General features: G+C 39.6%; 1 protein-coding gene across 4 annotated transcripts in view; it reads right to left on the bottom strand.

Annotated features, from left to right (window-relative positions):
- The window catches only part of top2b (DNA topoisomerase II beta), a 49,104-nt gene that overhangs the window by 19,143 nt on the left and 9,321 nt on the right, over nt 1-20,640 (bottom strand). For all 4 annotated transcript variants that reach the window (XM_034131071.1, XM_034131072.1, XM_034131073.1 and 1 more), the window contains exons 6-20: nt 20,166-20,263; nt 17,683-17,895; nt 15,591-15,764; nt 13,468-13,569; nt 12,105-12,242; nt 10,310-10,448; nt 9,856-10,013; nt 6,805-6,930; nt 6,606-6,716; nt 6,068-6,173; nt 5,848-5,957; nt 5,595-5,687; nt 4,962-5,076; nt 3,634-3,755; nt 595-743 (exon numbers count right to left, since the gene is read on the bottom strand). In XM_034131071.1, the coding sequence (XP_033986962.1) occupies nt 595-743; nt 3,634-3,755; nt 4,962-5,076; nt 5,595-5,687; nt 5,848-5,957; nt 6,068-6,173; nt 6,606-6,716; nt 6,805-6,930; nt 9,856-10,013; nt 10,310-10,448; nt 12,105-12,242; nt 13,468-13,569; nt 15,591-15,764; nt 17,683-17,895; nt 20,166-20,263 (1,954 nt within the window). The remainder of the gene's footprint in view (nt 1-594; nt 744-3,633; nt 3,756-4,961; nt 5,077-5,594; nt 5,688-5,847; nt 5,958-6,067; nt 6,174-6,605; nt 6,717-6,804; nt 6,931-9,855; nt 10,014-10,309; nt 10,449-12,104; nt 12,243-13,467; nt 13,570-15,590; nt 15,765-17,682; nt 17,896-20,165; nt 20,264-20,640) is intronic.

Genomic DNA, 20,640 nt, shown 5'->3' with positions numbered 1-20,640 from the left:
GCAGAGACAGTGGGTGAAACTGCTAGGTTTTCGCCTGTTTGGGGAGTTTATATCCAGTGTACTTCGTTTGAATGGACAGCAGGCATAGACAGTATATTTAGCCACCATGCAATGTTGCATAAAATAGCACCATAGACATTAATTAAAAATCGCTTTTTAGACATTAATGTCTATGGTGAGATTCATACACGGGAGCCTTTTTAAAGCCTTTTCACCCCGCTGCAAACAGAAACCCCCCCCCCCCCTTCCCATCACAAACTTTACACAGACCCCCCCTTCCAATTATCAACTCCTGTCTTGTTTCCGCAAACTCTTGTGTCCTGCAGCAGATAAAAGTTTTGCAAGCCCCCGTTCGTTTAGTACCTAAAATAATAGACATCGCTTTTTCCAGCTGACAAACCCGACTTTCTGGTCACTTCTTCAATTGTCCAGCCCTTGGGGAGAGACACGGGAGATTCATGTGATTGGTTGTTGGTCGCGTTGCTCGCGTAAACTCCCCAAGCTCAAGACACGCCCACCGCCAAGCGGCAACGCACGCCGCCGTGTGTAGGCTGCGTAACTAAAGCACCCTGGTGTGAAGTGTCCTGTGTTTACCTGAGCATGGTGAAGATGTATCGAGGGCTGGCAGCATCTTTTCCTCCGTTGATGCGAGTACCGAACTGACCGAGCGGCTGCAGGATGTTCACGTTGTTGCTGCCAACGAAGTTCTGAGCCAAGTTCACGATGGTCATCATCAGAGCTTGCTGCAGGGACAAAGGAGAGGAGGGGGGTCAGTGAGAGGGAATAACATATGGCGCGTTTCCACTACAGCGCGGAGCACGGTTTAAGAGGGCTGTGACGTCAGCGGCCCGTCTTTGGTTGCGTTTCCACTTGGCCTAGTACCGGCCGGCGGGTCCTAATTCACAGTTTTTCTGGCCTCATAAAATCGCGGGTCTAGGGCCAGAGACAACGAGGCTGAGTCGGGCTGAGTATGCTAAACTAGAGAGAGCATCGCTGGCAAGGGGGCTACAACTACAACAAGATGGACATATTTGACCGTGATTTAAATTGTAATACACGTTTCAAAATGATGCCGAAGTAACAACATACTGATACCGGTTAGTAAAAACCATGAATTAATGCTTTGTCAAGTCTGCAGACAGACGGCAGGCGAAAAACCTTTTAAAATGCTTGTGTTCTAAATGGAGATCGGCTAAGCTAACGCAGTATATGCTCCGACCGTCCACACTCACAACAAAGGCCTATACAGACATAAATAAAGCAGCGACTGTATTCACCATGACACAGGCAGTCTGTGGTTTGTACTTGTTTAACTTTTGTCTAGTTTCTGAACATATATGAGGAGCTGTGAGCTCTGAGTGCTAACAGCTAACGGCTGTGTTGTTTTTCTGGGGTTCTCATTGAAGATGACGTCACGGCTCCGCCTACACTGCGTTACTATAGATACTACCCCAGTTCCTAAACTGTAATGGAAATGCGCCATAAAGTGAGCCAGTCCTAACGAGGCCCAGCCATACCGAGCGGGGCCGAGCGAGGCCGTGTAGTGGAAACGCGCCAATAGAGAGTCTCTGACATACCTGCTGGGGAATCATTTGCTTAGGCATTGCTGCTATCTCTCTTAAGGAGGAGCAGCTTGGGATCATTGTTGTTGATTATGAACGAGCACAAGCTGCCATGTTTATTGTTGTTGTGTCATAGAAGCTTCAAATGAAGAACAAAGCGAGTCTAGTCCAAACTGAACGTTATTAGTTTATATTAATATAACAGTTTCCAACAAGAGCGGTAGAAGACGGGGAAAATGCACTCGACATACTCGTATTCATTCCAAAACATAACTGGAACGAGAGAGAGCAGGACACATACTTGCACTTCAAACTATAAGCATTTCCTGCCAGACATTTCTCCCTTAACTTTTGTCAAGAAGCAAATAAACAAATGTTTTTACCGTCTTAAATAAAGGAAGTTACAACAATTGTTCAGGGACATCTATGGGCGACAGCTCTAGTTAGATTCAGGGTCCATATTTGTTTAGTCTCGCTGATGAGGAATGATGATTATTACACTCTGAACTAGTTAGAGAGAGATCTTCAGAATTAACTCCATAATAAACCGTCAGTGTTTGCCATCAAAGCTCCAGCTCTCCCCGTGTCTCTCTGAGTTTCGACTCCGTTGCTTCAGAAGTTTCCATCACAACACCTTCTTTATTTATTTCCCAAAATGAATGTACGTATGTTATATAATGGCGCATTTCCACTGCAGCGCGTAGCACGGTTTAAACGGGCCGTGCCAAACCCGGCCCGTTTTTTTCTGCGTTTCCACTAGGGGTAGTTTCGGTGTTGTGTCAAATTATGCACCCCCGTCGTGAAATGCACCCCTTGACACGGGAACACACATTTGAACGTACAGTCCGCTATTCAATGTTGTCTTTTTGATGTTTGGGTTCATTCACTCGTCACTTATTTTTCAGCTAATTTTTTATTTAATATATGTTTTTATTTAATTGTGACGTCCTGTCTGTATACTTGTGCTTGTGCTTGTGCTTTACAATGTATTGTTTATTTTTACATCAAGTGCTTGAGGGTGGGATTAATAGAAACATTTTTATTTTGGGGGGTGGTTTTTATGAACAGCCTGGTTGCCACGATATGCACCCCTTGCTATCTCTGACAATAAACGTGTCACATACATGAAACTTGCTCCATGTATTGGTACTAGTCCTACAACGATACCCTCCAAAGTGCTTGAGGGTGGGATTAATAGAAGCATCTTTTTGGGGGGGTGCTTTTTACGGCAGGCCAGGGGGTGCATTTCACGACGGGGGTGCATAATTTGACACAACACCGGCTAACGGGTACTCGTTCACAGTTTTTCTGGCTCTCCAAAATCGTGGTTCTTTCCGGGCCAACAACCGGGCTGAGTATGCTAAACTAGTGATGTGAGTGGCTACAACTACAACACAATGAACATATTTGACCGTGATTTAATTGTAATACACGTTTCTAAATGATGCCGAAGTAACAACATACTGATACCGGTTAGTAAAAACCATGAATTAATGCTTTGACAAGTCTGCAGACAGACGGCAGGCGAAACACCTTTTAAAATGCGTGTTTTCTGAATGGAGATCGGCTAAGCTAACGCAGTATATGCTCCGACCGTCCACACTCACAACAACGGCCTATACAGACATAAATAAAGCAGCGACTGTATTCACCATGACACAGGCAGTCTGTGGTTTGTACTTGTTTAACTTTTGTCTAGTTTCTGAACAGATATGAGGAGCTGTGAGCTCTGAGGGCTAACAGCTAACGGCTGATGTTGGTTTTGTGGTTCTCATTGAAGATGACGTCACGGCTCCGCCTACACTGCGTTACTATAGTTACTGCCCCAGCTACTAAACTGTAATGGAAACGCAGCATAAAGTGAGCCTGGCCTACCAAGGCCTAACTATACCGTACTAAGCCGTGCGAGGCCCTGCAGTGGATATGCCCCATAAGGCTGCCATGGATGGTATTGGTTGTGCTTTCTGGGATAATAAAGGTTTTATTTCTGGTGCTTTAGCTATAAAAGCTATAATATAAAGCCTCTTTGTTCTCTGTATCTTGTGTTCTGGAGACGGAGAAGTGACTGTACCTCTCCATGATGGTAGGCAGACATTTCAGCCACGGATCCGGCCAGCTGAGCCACCTTCACTTCCCTCTTATCGTTCCTCTTCATGCAGGTGAACAGCACCTTCCTCTGGCCCGGCTTCAGACCTGGAGACAAAACACACACACGCACACATTTATTACCATTCTCCCAAAATTAGAGGCGATTAGAGGAACATTTGAAGACTTAACCCTTATGCTTCCTTTGGGACCTTTTCTGCTCTTTGTTTGCAACTGCATATGGCATAAATTGCGTTTAACGTGTTTTTATTTTTGGAAGCTTTGGAACCTCAGCTCCTATAATCAATAAAGAGTGTATGAAAAATACACATGTCAGAGCCTTAACCTGTTGAGCCCTGAGCCTGTTTTTCAGGCCTCAGGCTCGAAAATGACATTCCCAGAACAAATGACTATATCTTCACTTCTAAAAGGGTTAAATTAATAATCTTTTTTCTCAAAGCAATGACAAACCTGTGAGTTGGATGTAGAAGAGTCAGAATCAATATAGATTTTATTTGTATTGTAAAGTAAATTCAGATTGAACATAGTAAAAAAACGTAAATTATAGTGTCCGTCCAAAAATAAAAATTACTTATAGTGAAAACCACCCTTGAATGATGGGATAGTAGACTAAAAGCTTTAGGAATCCAAACTATAACATATAATAAGTACCCTGTATCAAGATTGAAGCAAAACAAGTGAAATTTGACCTTTTTAGAGAGATTTAGCAAAAAGAAAACACTTCTGGGGTCATTTGGGTGTATTTTCCATATCTCTGGAACCCCTCAGTCGATTTTGATGATTGACACCTCTTTTGAACCGTTAGAGCCAATAGAATCGAGGGGATGTTCCTAAAATCCATCTAAACATTACCCATTGGTGAATGAGTGATGCGCAGCCAGAATGCCCAAAACCGGAAGCTGTCATACACTGGTAGCTATCATAGCAGCTAATATGAAATCTCCGTTATTGACATAAATATGACGATGGATTATCAGTAATCATTTCAAAGTGACACAGACACATTGGATTAACCTTCAGCAGCGTTTTTATCGTTTTAATGCCATTGTGTATGTAGCACAACAGGGAAGTGAGACAAGGGAAGAAAGCCAAAAGGATGAAAGCGTGTTTCCCCTTTTGGCCATAATCGTGCAGCCCTTATTTATACCGGGCACTTGTGCTTTATGTGAACAAACTGGCATTTTTAGGTGTAAATAAGTGAAAAGATATCATTTTGTGTCCCTTTTTTTAAATGACATGAGAGCAGTTTGTAAAGCCATGCAGGGTGTCTAAATGAAAGTGAGATGTACGAACCGTCCACCAGCGACGGGATGGACCGCTCGTTGTCAGAGTTGGAGAAAAGGATCAGTTCTTTGTTGATGAAGTCGTTGTAGGAGAGGTGTCGCGCCTGAGTCCCATACAGGTATTGCTGAGAAAACACACATCAAAAACACACATTTTACACACACTGTTTCATCAGAGAGGCTTGAAACCAAATTATCTTCCCACTGGTTGACGGGGCATCAATTTAATGCAAGAAAACACTCAAAATATAATTGAGCTCCTTGAAACACATTATTTCAGCTAAAATCCCATCTATTCTACGCAGATTTGAGCCGATTTGGGTCATTTATTCGGCTCATAAAAACAGTTTGCAGATGCCTCCTGAGTATACAAGAGTTTAAAGCAGAATATGAGAGTTTAACTAGAAAATGCATTTCCTTATCTGCTCCTCAAAACTATATGTGTAGTTGAACTCTGACCTATTGTATTGCATTTTCTGTCTCCTCGATCTTTAAATAATCACAGGTTCAATGACCTTTCTCTGCTCATACCTTACGTAGAGCGCAGTTGGTCATATAAATAGGTATGTCTGCTTTTGGAAACTAAATTGAAACACATGTTTATATAAAACCATCTTCCCACTGGTTGACTTTGATCACTGACCTCTGGCAGGCCGTGCATCCTCCTCTGTCGTCGGTCCTCCATGAAGTTTGTGAGCCACTCCTTCCTGTCGTCCGTCTTCTTCTTACTGAACGCCTGCAGCAACACACAGCACGACATTTAACACATCACTTTTAACCAATTTATAAAGGCAGCAAATGCTCGTTTATATTCGTTAACTTGAACTATGTCTCAGAAATTAATTATTAATATAATAATCCTTTAAAACAGGATGTAATGTTCGTATGAAACTCACCAGAGTGATGGCAGCGTCGTCCTCCGCTCCGCTGTATCTGAACGTGATGCGGTGTTTCTCCATGTCTGCAAAATACTCCTTGGCCTCTTTGCTTGTACTTGTACCCAAACCTGGAACAGAGTTAAATATATATATTTGTAAAAAGGATGGGACTTTTGACTTTATGCAAATGTCCCTGTACAATGTTAATAGAGATATATTAAATACTGGAGTCTCAAACCTTTGTAGTACTTTATGTGCCAGGTTTTAAAGTTCTCTGTGTTTTTCTTCCACTCGTCGAACTCAGGGATACTGTAGAAGGCAAACTCCTGCTTGCTCTTGTTTACCTGGAGACACAAAGATAATAACAATTAGGGATGCTCCGATCGATCGGCCGCCGAGAGGGAGAGAGAGAGAGGGAGAGAGAGATAGAGAGAGATAGAGAGAGAGAGAGATAGAGAGAGAGAGAGAGGGAGAGAGAGAGAGACTGTGTGTGTGTGTGTGTGTGTGTGTGTGTGTGTGTGTGTGTGTGTGTGTGTGTGTGTGTGTGTGTGTGTGTGTGTGTGTGTGTGTGTGTGTGTGTGTGTGTGTGTGTGTGTGTGTGACCACTTTTGATAACTGGATCACACAGACTGTTTGCTTCTACATGTGATAATAAACCGTCCGTTTTCATTACATTTTATGTTATTTAAGCGTGTCACACAAACGCCATTAGTCCCGCCTTCAGCCTCTCTCATTGGTTCCTGAAGTGGCCCAGGTGCATTGTGGGTGTCTCTTACCTTGACGATGGGGGTGATGAACTCCTCCAGGAAGGTGTGTTTGAGCAGAGACGGCCAGTTGTGGTGGAAGAAGTTGATGAGCAGGCCTTTGATGTGGGAGCCATCTTGATCCTGGAACAATATACACGTTTAAAAACTACTGCTAATTGTTTATTAATTGATACTAATGAAGCTGTGTGTCTTTGAGAGATGGTTTTACCTGATCGGTCATAATCATGATGCGACCGTAGCGTAAACTCCTCAGAGACTCGGGGTCTTCGTAGCTCTTCTTGTATTGGAGGCCCACGATTTTAATGATGTTGTTGATCTCAGCATTTTCCATGATCTGTAGAGCGGGAAAATAAGGTAATTTAATGCAAGAAAGCACTTAAAAAAATCTTCATTAAGCTGCAATTTCATATTCATTTGGAATCATTATCCCAAAAGTAGATTATAACCATTGAAAATCCCATCTGGTCTATGCAGATTTGAGAGGATTTTAAACTGATTTGAGAAGATTTTAAACTGATTTTAGCAGATTTTAGCAGATTTTAGCAGATTTTGAGAAGATTTTGAACTGATTTTAGCAGATTTTAGCAGATTTGAGAAGATTTTAACAGATTTGAGAAGATTTTAAGCAGATTTTAGCAGATTTTAAGCAGATTTTAAGCAGATTTTAGCAGATTTTAAGCAGATTTTGAGAAGATTTTAAGCAGATTTTAAGCAGATTTTAAGCAGATTTTGAGAAGATTTTAAGCAGATTTTAAGCAGATTTTAAGCAGATTTTAGCAGATTTTAGCAGATTTTAAGCAGATTTTAAGCAAATTTTAAGCAGATTTGAAGCAGATTTTAGTCATTTATTTGGCTAATAAAAACAGTTTGCAGATGCGTCCTAAGTATAAAAGAGTTGAAGTGGAATATGAGAGTTTAAAGAGCCGTAAAGACACTTAGAAAGACATTCAAACAACAAAAAAGAGCCAGATCACCTTCAGCCAATCAGTATCTTCTGCAACTCTTTTTCAATTGAAGACTTTTCTTTTTCCTACTGCACTTAATAACTCAAATTACTTTTCATATCTAACACTGCAATGTCACTTCCATTCTTGTATTCTTCTCTATTTTCTTATATAACTGGCTTTTAATTGACTGTTTATTACGGTATTAAAATGCTGTCCTATACAGTGCTTCTGTTGATGCTTTTAAGGTTTTTTAAAGCACTTTGAAACACCTTGTTTTTTGTTTTTGTTTTGTATTGATTCATGTATTTAACAGGGACAGTTCACATTGATGAACATTTCTGTAAATGTGCCAGAGTTAGCCAAGAGGCTAGTTTTCATCTGTAGTCCCTGGACAGATTTTAAAAGTCAACCTAAAACATTTCATTTTAAAAGTAAATACAATACATTTAAAACATGTATACATTACTGGGATACTTAAATAAAACAATTTAAAATACAGAACATTAAAACAAAACAAATAAAACAAAACAAAAGAACATGTTAAAACACAGGCAGTGTAAGGAGCAGAAGATTGGGTCAGTGTTGGCAGAGCTGATTCCTCACTCACCATATTTTGAGTTTCGATTTAAATAAAGTGAATGTGGACTGGTCTCTGATTTAACAGAAAATGAAGTATATCCTTTGTTCTCAACGCTTTAAGTGATTTTATAACTTCAGATTCAGTGATATTTCTTATGCTGAAAGCCGGCTCAATTGTATTAAAGGTCCCATGTCATGCTTTTCCGGTTATTACCCGTCCCCTTGTGTGTTATGAAGGTTTTTATGCATGTAAACGGTCTGCAGAGTCAAAACCCTCAAAGTACACCCTGTAGAGAGTAAAACTCTAACACAGAAAATACCTCCCCAAAACGCCTCGTTGGAGATACGTCATTGTCCATTTGAGTCTTCCATTTCGTTCCGGGTACGGCATGATGTCAAGCGGTACCCGGAACGAAATGGACCAATCCCGAAGAGCCGTTACGTTACGTCCGCGGAGCCGTTACATTAAGTCCCCGCTGATTGGTCCAAATTGACCAATCCACGGACTTCCTCACACACACATCTGTGTGCAGGGAGCAGGCAGCTCAGCTGATTTCTCCTCCCTGGCTGCAGGCTGATAACAGACAGTTGGGATCGCGGCCAAATTCTCTCTGCAGACCCATTCTCTCTGCAGACCCATTCTCTCTGCAGACCCATTCTCTCTGCAGACCCATTCTCTCTGCAGACCCATTCTCTCTGCAGACCCATTCTCTCTGCAGACCCATTCTCTCTGCGTTTATCAACCTTTTTCTTACTCAATATCAAGCCACACTTATTGTTTTTACTTCGGATGTGAGTTTGTGTGTGCTCAGGATGAATTTGGCTGTGTTTCGCTATGTATCCTAAACAAGGAAGCAACACCTCCACGGAGCTCAGCGCGATTCACAACGTCCCGACCAATCAGAGCACACTGTGCTCACAGGGACGGTGGGGGCTGGAGCTATTGGAGCTACAACGAGCCGTTAAAGGCAAATAGTGAAATTCAGTGAATACACTATAGTTTACAGAGATGCTGTATGAGAAACCAATGTGAGTTTGGAAAAATGCACAATATAAATCTATTCTAGTAGACCTCAACAATGGAATTATGATCAGTGGAAATGGCCATGACACCTCTCCTTTAACATAACAAAAATGTGTGCAGATTTGTTGTTGAAATCTGCTCTATAAACAAACATGTCTAACAACTTTCCCCCCCACGTTCCTTAAAGTGGACCTATCATGCTATATTATAATAATATAGTGTAGGACCATACCTATATAAGGCATATTTATACTTTTTTTTTTTCAAAATACCAAACAGATCATGCATTTTAGCCATGCCTCATTTAGCTCAATTTGACAATTTCTAGCTCTGTTTGTGCAAGGGCAGATTCAGTGAGAACAGCACCACCTACTGGCCTGGCATATGTACTACAGCGTCTCCAGCGCTTTCGAACGGCAATGGCCGTGGCTGTCTCCTCCTGATTGGTGGAGTTGGCCCAATAGCGGTAGCGCCACCGTCCTGACGTCAGGACAGTGTTCAAATCTGGATCAGTTTTTATCAGATCCGTTGCAGCCCCTTTTTTAGAGATTTGGGTATGGAGGAAAATAGAGAGGGTTGTGTTTTCTGACACTTGGTGAGTTCCCTGGAACACCGGGGACACATATTCATGTAGAAAAGACGTACAAAAGTGCATTTTGCATGATAGGTCCCCTTTAACATATCACATATTATTGATCTGGTGTTGTACCTGTTTGTGCGTGGCCTCCCTCACGTTCAGGATCTTTCCTCTCAGCGGGAACACTCCGTATCGATCTCGTCCGATGACTCCCAGTCCGGAGACAGCCAGAGACTTGGCGGAGTCGCCCTCCGTCAGGATGAGGGTGCATTCAGCCGAGTGTTTCCCTCCTAAAGCAAGGTGAAGAGGAGATTAATCATCTAATTAATGTCCTGGAGATTAAGGATGACTGGGGTTTGTTCCATTAGGGTCCACAATCTCTGGAACAACCATCAGGAGGAGATCAGATTGAAGATCCTTTTTAAAAACACACTTAAAATCATACTTTATGAATGTGATTTTGCAGGATTTGTGGCTTTATTTCACAAAACCAGGTTTTTAAGAGGCAACAACTACAGCTTTGCAGACAACTTCTACACATTAGTAAATGTAATCTGAATGTGAAACGATCTGACAGTAAACTCACCGGCGTCGTTGGCGTCGTCCAGTTTTGGGATTCCTTTGATCTTGCTGTACTTCACAGAGGAACATTTCTTATTGAGCTGCGTCTGAGCTTTGAACTTCACCCAGTTCAAGATGCTCTCCACGATCCCACAGTTAGTCGCCTGCAGGGGACAAACACGTGTAATATTATATTTTAACTGTACTATGTATTATTTTATTGACCTGTACTTAAATCATGTTTTATAATTGTTTGTTTGATAGAGATGATGCAGTGTTTGTTGATTGTTATGTACCTGCCTCAGGACTGCAGATGGAAATTAGATATTAGCTATAATCTGGCATAATTCATCTCTTCTCTTTTCTGAGATGAATGTATTTGTATGCATGGTCCTTGTTGAAATAAATACATAATAATAGGTGGCACACAGTCATATAAAATGTAAAATAATATACTTTTTTAATATATTCATTTGGGTTCATGAAAATAATTTGATTGTTAAAGTGATGTTGTTTGTTGCCAGTGTTGTTACGAATGATCGCCACTAGGTGTCAGTCTTGAGACACAAACAGATCTTGTTGAATGAAAACGTGAAGTCTCGTGAGAGCACGTGAGAGAACGAGAGTTTGTGTAGAGAAACAAGTGTAGTTCGTCTGTGGAGGTGCTTTTCTGTATTGTTCTTAAAACTTAAAACATTAATACGATGATATTGAAGTGACTGTTATTTTGTATATATTGATTGTTGTGTTTTTTTTTTTAAATTAAAGGTAGGGTAGGTACGTTTGAGAAACCGGCTCGAGATCGCTAGAATTTGAAAATACACAACCGGAGAAAATCTGCCACTTCCTTATAGAGCCCCTCCTCCAACACACACGAACGCGCACATGACCAATGAGGGCACGAGATAAGTTTGTGCACAGATGGAAGGCTGACAGGCAGGTAGGCCATCCAGTTATTTTAGCCGGGCCGGCTAAAATGATTGGTCGTGCTTTTTACAGTACTACAGCTTCCACAGATGACATTTTTTTATGGATTTTTTGTCAAAGCACTTCAGATATGAATTGCTATCGGGATGTTAAGAGCATTCCATGGAATATAACAAAAAGTGTATCTCGAGCCGGTTTCTCAAACTTACCTACCCCACCTTTAATGTGTGCATATGTGTAAATGTGTCTGTTGATTGTGTATATAGGATATACATATTTTATACATATTTTATACATATCTGTATACTGTATAATTTTACATTTGGGATTGTTGGAAACGTCATTGCGATCTCTCGGTCTGTAAACACAAACTGAGTAAGATTGACATTAAAGTTGACTTTGACTTTGATTAAATGTGTAGCATTGGAGTGAGCCTGTGTGACGAAAACACACAAAGATCCTTAAAACCACTGATAACCCACAATATTTACATTTACAAGAGCTGCACAGGTTTTTAAAACATAAAACGAATTTGAGGTGGACAAGGATTTGATCTGAAGTTAGTTGATTAGGATTTATAGCTTCTGATATCTCCGCAGCTCAACAAGGCTTCATTCAGAATAGCATTACGACACAAATGTAGCCTTTACAATCTGATCTGAATAACCCACTCGTCCATTTTGCAATTTAGCCTTTACATTTACATAATATGCAGGAACATTAGCTTCAAATAGGCTCAACCTTGCTGTAAAAAATTCAACCATTCGCGTCGTTTGTTTTAGTTTTAATGGCCAAGGTGCAGTCTAAGATGGAGGGTGTGTGTATGAGGCTTTGCAGGACTATTTTACACAACATAAACAGAGTGAGGTGTTAAAAGATGGATGTTTCCTTACAGCTTTGACGAACTTCTCTGACATGACGCATTTGGACCCGAAGCTTTTGGTTTGCAGCGTCATGTTTTCCTTCGTCTGAGAATCGAAGCTGGGGTTCTCGATCAGCGCGTTCACAAACACCCAGATGTGGTTCTTCACCTGAGGCACAAATACAAGGGAAATTCAATACAATAAAACCACTACAGTGAACTTTAGTTACTGAAATGTTGCTCTTGGGAAAATCCTGAATGTCCTCCTCCAACATGAGAGTAACATGATAACAAAGGTATCCCAACTGTAGCTGTGTTCATGACAGGATGTGTGATTACCTAGAACAGCATCAGGACTGTTTGAGGCATATGATAGCTATGTGATTAACATGATGATTCAGCCTCTATGGAGATAGACATATGACAAGCATGCTCATTTCTGACGTGGAGCTAATCTGAAGTAAACATTGAATACTGCTTTCTATTCCTCCATCTTGTGACTGTGTAACTCCCTCTCTTGGATATCAGCATGTGAAGGACACTGTTCAGGAACTAGTTGATGCTCTGTATGTGATGACTACTTCCATTCTGGAGAGGATCACAAATACATGGATCCTGAGATTGAAGATCAAGCCGGGGACGAGTGATTATTAACATTTTTAAGTATTCAGAAAGTCAGAATGTTCAGATTTTGAGAAAAAGTCAGATTTTTCAGATTTGAGAAAAAGTCATAATTTTCTGATTTTGAGAAAAAGTCATAATTTTCTGATTTTGAGAAAAAGTCATAATTTTCTGATTTTGAGAAAAATTAATAATTTTCAGATTTTGAGAAAAAGTCATAATTTTCAGATTTGAGAAAAAGTCATAATTTTCTGATTTTGAGAAAAAGTCATAATTTTCAGATTTTTGAGAAAAAGTCATAATTTTCAGATTTTGAGAAAAATTCATAATGGTGAGATTTTGAGAAAAAGTCATAATTTTCTGATTTTGAGAAAAAGTCCGATTTTTGAGAAAAAATGTCCGATTTTTGAGAAAAAAAGTCCGATTTTTGAGAAAAAAAGTCCGATTTTTGAGAAAGAAATTCAGATTTTTGAGAAAAAATTCAGATTTTTGAGAAAATGTCCGATTTTTGAGAAAAATTCATAATGTTGAGATTTTGAGGAAAGTCATAATTTTTCATATTTTTGAGAAAAAGTCATAATTTAATAATAAATGTGTAGGGGCCGTAACTCCCTCTCTTGGATATCAGCATGAAGGACACTGTTCAGGAACTAGTTGATGCTCTGTATGTGATGACTACTTCCATTCTGGAGAGGATCAGGAATACATGGATCCTGAGATTGAAGATCAAGCCGGTGACGAGTGAGATTTTTTAAACAGTTCTTTAATCGTACCTGGAAAGGCTTCACCGTGACGCCCGCTTTGTTCTTCTTCTTCACCACTTCAATCAGTTTATGGACGATCTGATCCACAACATAATCGATGTGTCTGCCGCCCTGGAATAAGAAATTCAAATGTTAAATAGCTTTATTGGCACGACCATAATGACAAAGCATTGTACTTATAATGACAATTATAACAGGACAGGATTTGATAGTTAAAAGTAGGCTTATAGTAAGGGCTGGATCAGGCTTGCAATAAACTTCCTCTCGGATGCTTTATTTCATTGTCATTTAATTTTAATATCTTTTTAATATTTATTTTACATAATTTAATTTCATATAGTTTTATTTAATACATTTTTTGTAATTTTTGTTTTATTTATCTAATTGTATATACATTTACATTATAATAAAACATATTATAATATTTAGGAATAGGCTTATAGTTAGGGCTGGATCAGGCTTGCAATAAACGTCCTCTCGGATGCTTTATTTCATAGTCATTTAATTGTATTATATATTTTTTATTAATTTCGAATAATGTAATTTAAATTAATTTCCTATAATAAAAAAAAAAAAAAATATTATTTTATTATTTTTTAAATTTCATACGATTTAGTTTAATTGATCTATAATGATATATAAATGTACATTATCATTTTTATTTTTGTTACATTACATTTTATTTAGCTGACGCTTTTATCCAAAGCGACTTACAATGACCAATTACAGGGACATCCTCCCTGGAGTAACTAAGGGCTAAGTGCCTTACTCAAGGGCACACTGGTGGTGGTGTTCCTGGCAGGATTTGAACTCACAACCTTCCGATCATCAGCCCACCTCACTATCCATTAGACCACCACTACCCCTATTGTTCTAACCATTTACATATAAACTAAATTAGCTATAAAAAATAAATGGATTTGATTTTCAAAATAAATATATCTGGAATCTATCGTTGTGTCCATTTAAAAAAAACATGATTAAAAAAATTAAAAACCAGAAATCATAGCAAATTATGAAATGTCTCCCAGTAGCCTCAAGAGTGTCTCTAGTCTCTATAGAGTGTGTCTCTAGTCTCTATAGAGTGTGTCTCTAGTAGTCTCTAGTGTGTTCCCAGTAGTCTTCAGTGTGTGTTCCCAGTAGTCTATAGTGTGTGTTCCCAGTAGTTTTCAGTGTGTGTTCCCAGTAGTTTTCAGTGTGTGTTCCCAGTAGTCTCCAGTGTGTGTTCCCAGTAGTCTTCAGTGTGTGTCTCTAGTAGTCTTCAGTGTGTGTTCCCAGTAGTCTTCAGTGTGTGTTCCCAGTAGTTTTCAGTGTGTGTTCCCAGTAGTCTTCAGTGTGTGTTCCCAGTATTCTTCAGTGTGTGTTCCCAGTATTCTTTAGTGTGTGTTCCCAGTAGTCTTCAGTGTATGTTCCCAGTAGTCTCCAGTGTGTGTTCCCAGTAGTCTTCAGTGTGTGTTTCCAGTAGTCTTCAGTGTGTGTTCCCAGTAGTCTCTAGTGTGTGTTCCCAGTATTCTTCAGTGTGTGTTCCCAGTAGTCTTCAGTGTGTGTTTCCAGTAGTCTTCAGTGTGTGTTCCCAGTAGTCTTCAGTGTGTGTTCCCAGTATTCTTCAGTGTGTGTTCCCAGTAGTCTTCAGTGTGTGTTCCCAGTAGTTTTCAGTGTGTGTTCCCAGTAGTTTTCAGTGTGTGTTCCCAGTAGTCTCCAGTGTGTGTTCCCAGTAGTCTTCAGTGTGTGTCTCTAGTAGTCTTCAGTGTGTGTTCCCAGTAGTCTTCAGTGTGTGTTCCCAGTAGTCTCTAGTGTGTGTTCCCAGTAGTCTCCAGTGTGTGTTTCCAGTAGTCTTCAGTGTGTGTTCCCAGTAGTCTCTAGTGTGTGTTCCCAGTAGTCTCTAGTGTGTGTTCCCAGTAGTCTCTAGTGTGTGTTCCCAGTAGTCTTCAGTGTGTGTTCCTAGTAGTCTTCAGTGTGTGTTCCCAGTAGTCTCTAGTGTGTGTTCCCAGTAGTCTTCAGTGTGTGTTCCCAGTAGTCTATAGTGTGTGTTCCCAGTAGTCTTCAGTGTGTGTTCCCAGTAGTCTCTAGTGTGTGTTCCCAGTAGTCTCTAGTGTGTGTTCCCAGTAGTCTTCAGTGTGTGTTCCCAGTACCTTGGTGGTGGCGATGCAGTTGACGAAGCCGATCTGCTGGAATCCTTTTTCACTGAGCGTGAGACAAACCTCCCAGCGGTCGTTCACCTTCTCGTTCACAACCTTCAGAGCAACGCCCATCTCGTCTACTTTGTCCTTCACGTACAGATCCACGTAGCTGCGGAAACCAGTGATCTGCAGCGAGAAACACACACACACACACACACACACACACACACACACACACACACACACACACACACACACACACACACACACACACACACACACACACACACACACACACACACACACACACACACACACACACACACACACACACACACACACACACACACACACACACACACACACACACACACACCACACACACACACACACACACACACACACACACACACACACACACACACACACACACACACACACACACACACACACACACACACACACACACACACAGGGTTAATGGGTAATATTAACCTGTAAATAAAACTAAAACAATCTAACCCTAACCCTGTAAGGCCACGGACCACAGCTGCAGAATAATTGTCATACAAAACAGATTTTATATAATAAATACAAATAAAATGCATCCATTTTTTTATTAAAAAAAAGTAAATATATCTAAAATAATCCTTGCAATGTCTGATATGATGGAGTGCAGCTGGTATATACAACTTCATTGTTATAAATATTAAAACTAAAAGACACTAAAACCCTAAAAAAAAGACTAAAGGGATATCTCTAACCATGTGTACAATTATGCAAAACCACAAACATGCAGATAACTGGAAGAATATTCAATTAAACATACAATATATGTGCATATTTAACACCCAAAATGCTCAGGAGCATCACATATCCTTGTATCTCTAACAACTCAATATTAATGAAGCTCAGCGCAAGTTCAACCAGGAAGACCGTCTCTACTCATTCATGTATCTCTATTCCCATGTTATTACTCTCTCTCCTCTCAATAAGTGACCGGAGGCGTCACTCTTCAGCTTAACCAATCACTTCGCTCTATTCCCAAGAGCCTATCATAGCGCTCCGTCAAACCTTTTAAATCTGCTCTTCCCCCTCTGACAGCTCTCATTCCAGGTGAATCGGCTCAACCCTCCTCCACCGCTTTTCACCTCCTGTCCCTCTGAATCCAGGGTCACGCTAAGCCCCTCCTCTTCAGACCGACCCAACTATCCATTCACCACCACCAGTGTCTAGACCCCAGGGGGGTTTCATCGGATCGGTTCTACCCTCCCGAATGATACTTCCTGCACAACGGGTCCTAATCGCCAAAATTACCATTGCATTCATTTGTGCATCTGCGCAATAAATATGTATTATTACATCAAAACCGTCTCTCCTGATTGAAATATAGTGTGTAATTATTCTGTAACTTCATGACTATTATAACATATCAATTAAATACAACATTATCAACTTGTTGTCTCTATTGCAAAAGGAGCGATTTCACATTCATTGTTGTTTAATTTCTATGTGGATAAGAGTTCAGGTTACAACCAACAGAATAAACTGAACCAAATAAAGCTGTTTGTGGGTAGATCCCGTGGCATTGAAAAAGAAAATGGTGTCAGAGTTTGACAAACGCTTTCAAGACTTTGCTTTACTCGAACCAGTCGAAAATTGCAACGCTGTTTCACCTGAACTCGTCAGCATTTTTTATATAGGTAGATCATTTTGACTTGGTCATTTTAAAAATAGCTCCCAAGCTGAAAAAGTGTGGGCACCCCTGCTCGACAAGATCTGGCCAGGGACTATAGATGAATGAGTATGTGTAATAATGTGCACTGTCCCTGCTAAATGAAGTAATATAAAACTGTTTTAGCCATTGTAACAATATCATTCCCAAAAATGGACAGAAATCGCTGAATAAGAAATAACTTTTTCTGCTTATCATCAGAAGACCTAAATTACAACCTGTCAAGATTTCTGAGTATTTACTCCATCATAACGAACAATGTAATGATATTAAATCCACAAAACTACCAGCGCTCAAAATCAAATATAAGTCAACCCTCAGCACACACTTCAAAGCTAGTAATGCAGCAGAAACAGCAGAATGACTTACGGGCAGTTTCTTCCCGTTGAGCGTGACCTTGATGCCCCGGCAGGACCCTGCGATGTCGTACGCTCGGCGGGTCAGAAGAGCCACGATGTCTTTGTCCAGTTTCTCCATCTGGAACTTGGACAGGTCGGGCTGGAACGTCACGATCGTGAAGTCCTCTCCGTCGAAGAACTTGATCTTAGGCTCCGAGGTTTTTGACATGTTGTTCAGCCACGTCTGACCAGGGAAAAACAAGACAACATGGTAACACACACACACACACACACAAACAATCCGATTATTGAGATTTTGAGAAAAAGTCAGAATTTTTTGATTTTGAGAAAAAGTCAGAATTTTTTGATTTTGAGAAAAAGTCAGAATTTTGAGAAAAAGACAGAATTTTTAGAAAAAGTCAGACTTTTTTAGAAAAAGTCAGACTTTTTTAGAAAATGTCAGAATATTGAGAAAATGTCAGAATATTGAGAAAAAGTCAGAATTTTGAGATTTTGAGAAAAAGTCAGAATTTTGAGAAAAAGACAGATTTTTTTTTAAAAGTCAGAATTTTTTAGAAAATGTCAGAATATTGAGAAAATGTCAGAATATTGAGAAAATGTCAGAATATTGAGTGTGTAACTCCCTCTCTTGTATATCAGCATGTGAAGGACACTGTTCAGGAACTAGTTGATTTTTCTAACAATATCCATTCAATTTTGTGTACAGGTCATAGAGTCATGTTGTGAACTCTGGAATGTTGAATACCCCAAAGTTTAATGATAGAAATGTATAGTACGAGTCCCCAGGACATAGAAACTGCCGGATGCTAACTGGCATATGTTAGGTAATTTAGCACAATTAGCACAAGTTGCGTTAATTAGCATTATAGCTTGTGTTGACAGGATCCAAAATAACTGTTTATACAGGAAAGTGGGCATATTTGTACCCTTGTTTGGCTGATATTGGTTAATTTGTAGTATGTTTTAAATTACTCTGGATCATTTGGATTGGACATATTGCTTATTTATATGAGCATAAATTGACCACAGTAGAAGCAATCATTTTTTATCTTGTGCTCTTGTCGCAACACTGCTCATGGTAGCCAAATCAGCCAATTGGGAGTACAGATATGGCCACTTATTGGTTAAAACTGCTATTGTTGATGCTGAAAATGTCAGAAATGGCCTCAATAACATCCAAAACCAGTACAAATGTGTCCAAAAAGGCCAATAGCTGTTGTCTACATATTGTATAATGCTAATTCAGGGTATATGCAGGAATCCTGAAGTCACATGTAATACCTTTTAAGACCTTTTTTAAGACCCTTTCCATACATTTTAAGACCTCATCGCCACTTGGAGTTTTAACCGGTTACCTTGGCGACACACTTTACCTCACATTGACTATATACAGTATTGATTGTCCTTCCTCCTTATCTTCCAACCATTTGGACGCAGACTTGCATTTTCCCATAACGATGTTGTTTAACAACCGGTGTAAACGGACCTGCGCGCTATCAAGCAGTGAGCGTGCGATGTCCTGTTCAGTTGACGTCAAATCCAACGGGATGCCATAAATAAACTACACAGAATCACACTACACACCTACGCAATGATTACATTCAGGCACACTGTAGAATACAACCTCTTTGGACAATTTATATACTTATTGAAAACTAGCTACAAAATGGAATACCTTGGAAAATTCCCTTTAATACTTTTTAATAGCCTTCATTTTCGCTAAATTGATTTATCAACTTTGAATACTTTTTAAGACCCCGCGGACACCCTGTAATTATTGCTTATTAATGCAACGTATGCTTATACATTTCTAATATAAAACTTTGGGGTACTTTAAGTAGACTAGGATGTATAATAGTGCATTTATTGCCTAAAATATCCATGATTTAAACACCCAGTGACTTTCAATAGCACCCAGAACCACAAAGAGTGATAATGCACTGATCCTTACCTCAGATAAGACCACATGTCAAAGCCCTATAACACAGTAATTATTACTTTATTCAAAGATTTTATTGGATTAGATTGACTTTAAACATCCCAAATTGGGCCCTTTTCTTTACCACAGCAGCAGGAAATGTAGTTATTACACATTAATTAACCAAAATGATTCTCAAGTGTTAAATTAGTGTTGAAAAATGTAAGTTATTTTACACCCACAGCAATTAATGTGCAGTGACATTTTTGTTTATTTTACCAGCTGTTGACTAAGACCGGTCATTTACAGAAAATATGTCGCACAGAAGGACTTACCCAGCTATGGATGACGACTGAACACAAGAACATATCTCTTTTTCTCCTACAGGAGTAAATGTGTGGATCAAATCAACGATTATGAGAAAAATCATCGTATTCTTCACCTAAAAATCAGCATTTTGTTTACTGACTCTGAACAGCTGAGAAACGTATATTACTGTTTGGTGGTACCTCTATATTAATCTATAAAGCCTGATAGATAGATATATATATATACTTTATTGATCCCATGCTGACCTGTTTGAAGCTGTGCCGGTACTCTTTGCAGGCCGTCTCCACAGTGAATTTGGTGCTGAAGATGTTACAGAGTTTAGCTCCGTATCCGTTCCTTCCACCTGCGAAGAAACATATTAATATTCCCCTTCCTGAACACACATTAAAGGTCCCCTATTATACTGTGTTTCATCAATATATCACAGGTATCAGATATATCCAGAGCCTGTCTCTGATTGGAACAAGTCAGAATTTTTAGAAAATGTCAGAATATTGAGATTTTGAGAAAAATTCAGCTGTTTGAGATTTTTTGAAAAAGAATCAACATTTTGAGGAAAAGTCAAAAAATTTGAGGAAAAGTCAAAAAAGATTAGAAAATGTCAGAATATTGAGAAAATGTCAGAATATTGAGAGAATGTCAGAATATTGAGATTTTGAGAAAAAGTAAGAATTTTGAGATTTTTAGAAAAAGTCTGACCATCGTTATGACATCATAAAG

This window comes from Trematomus bernacchii, unplaced genomic scaffold (genome assembly GCF_902827165.1).
Source record: "Trematomus bernacchii unplaced genomic scaffold, fTreBer1.1, whole genome shotgun sequence".
NCBI classification, from domain to species: domain Eukaryota; kingdom Metazoa; phylum Chordata; class Actinopteri; order Perciformes; family Nototheniidae; genus Trematomus; species Trematomus bernacchii.
The sequence above is the reverse complement of the archived record's forward strand: the minus strand, read 5'-3'. Positions and strand labels throughout refer to the sequence as shown.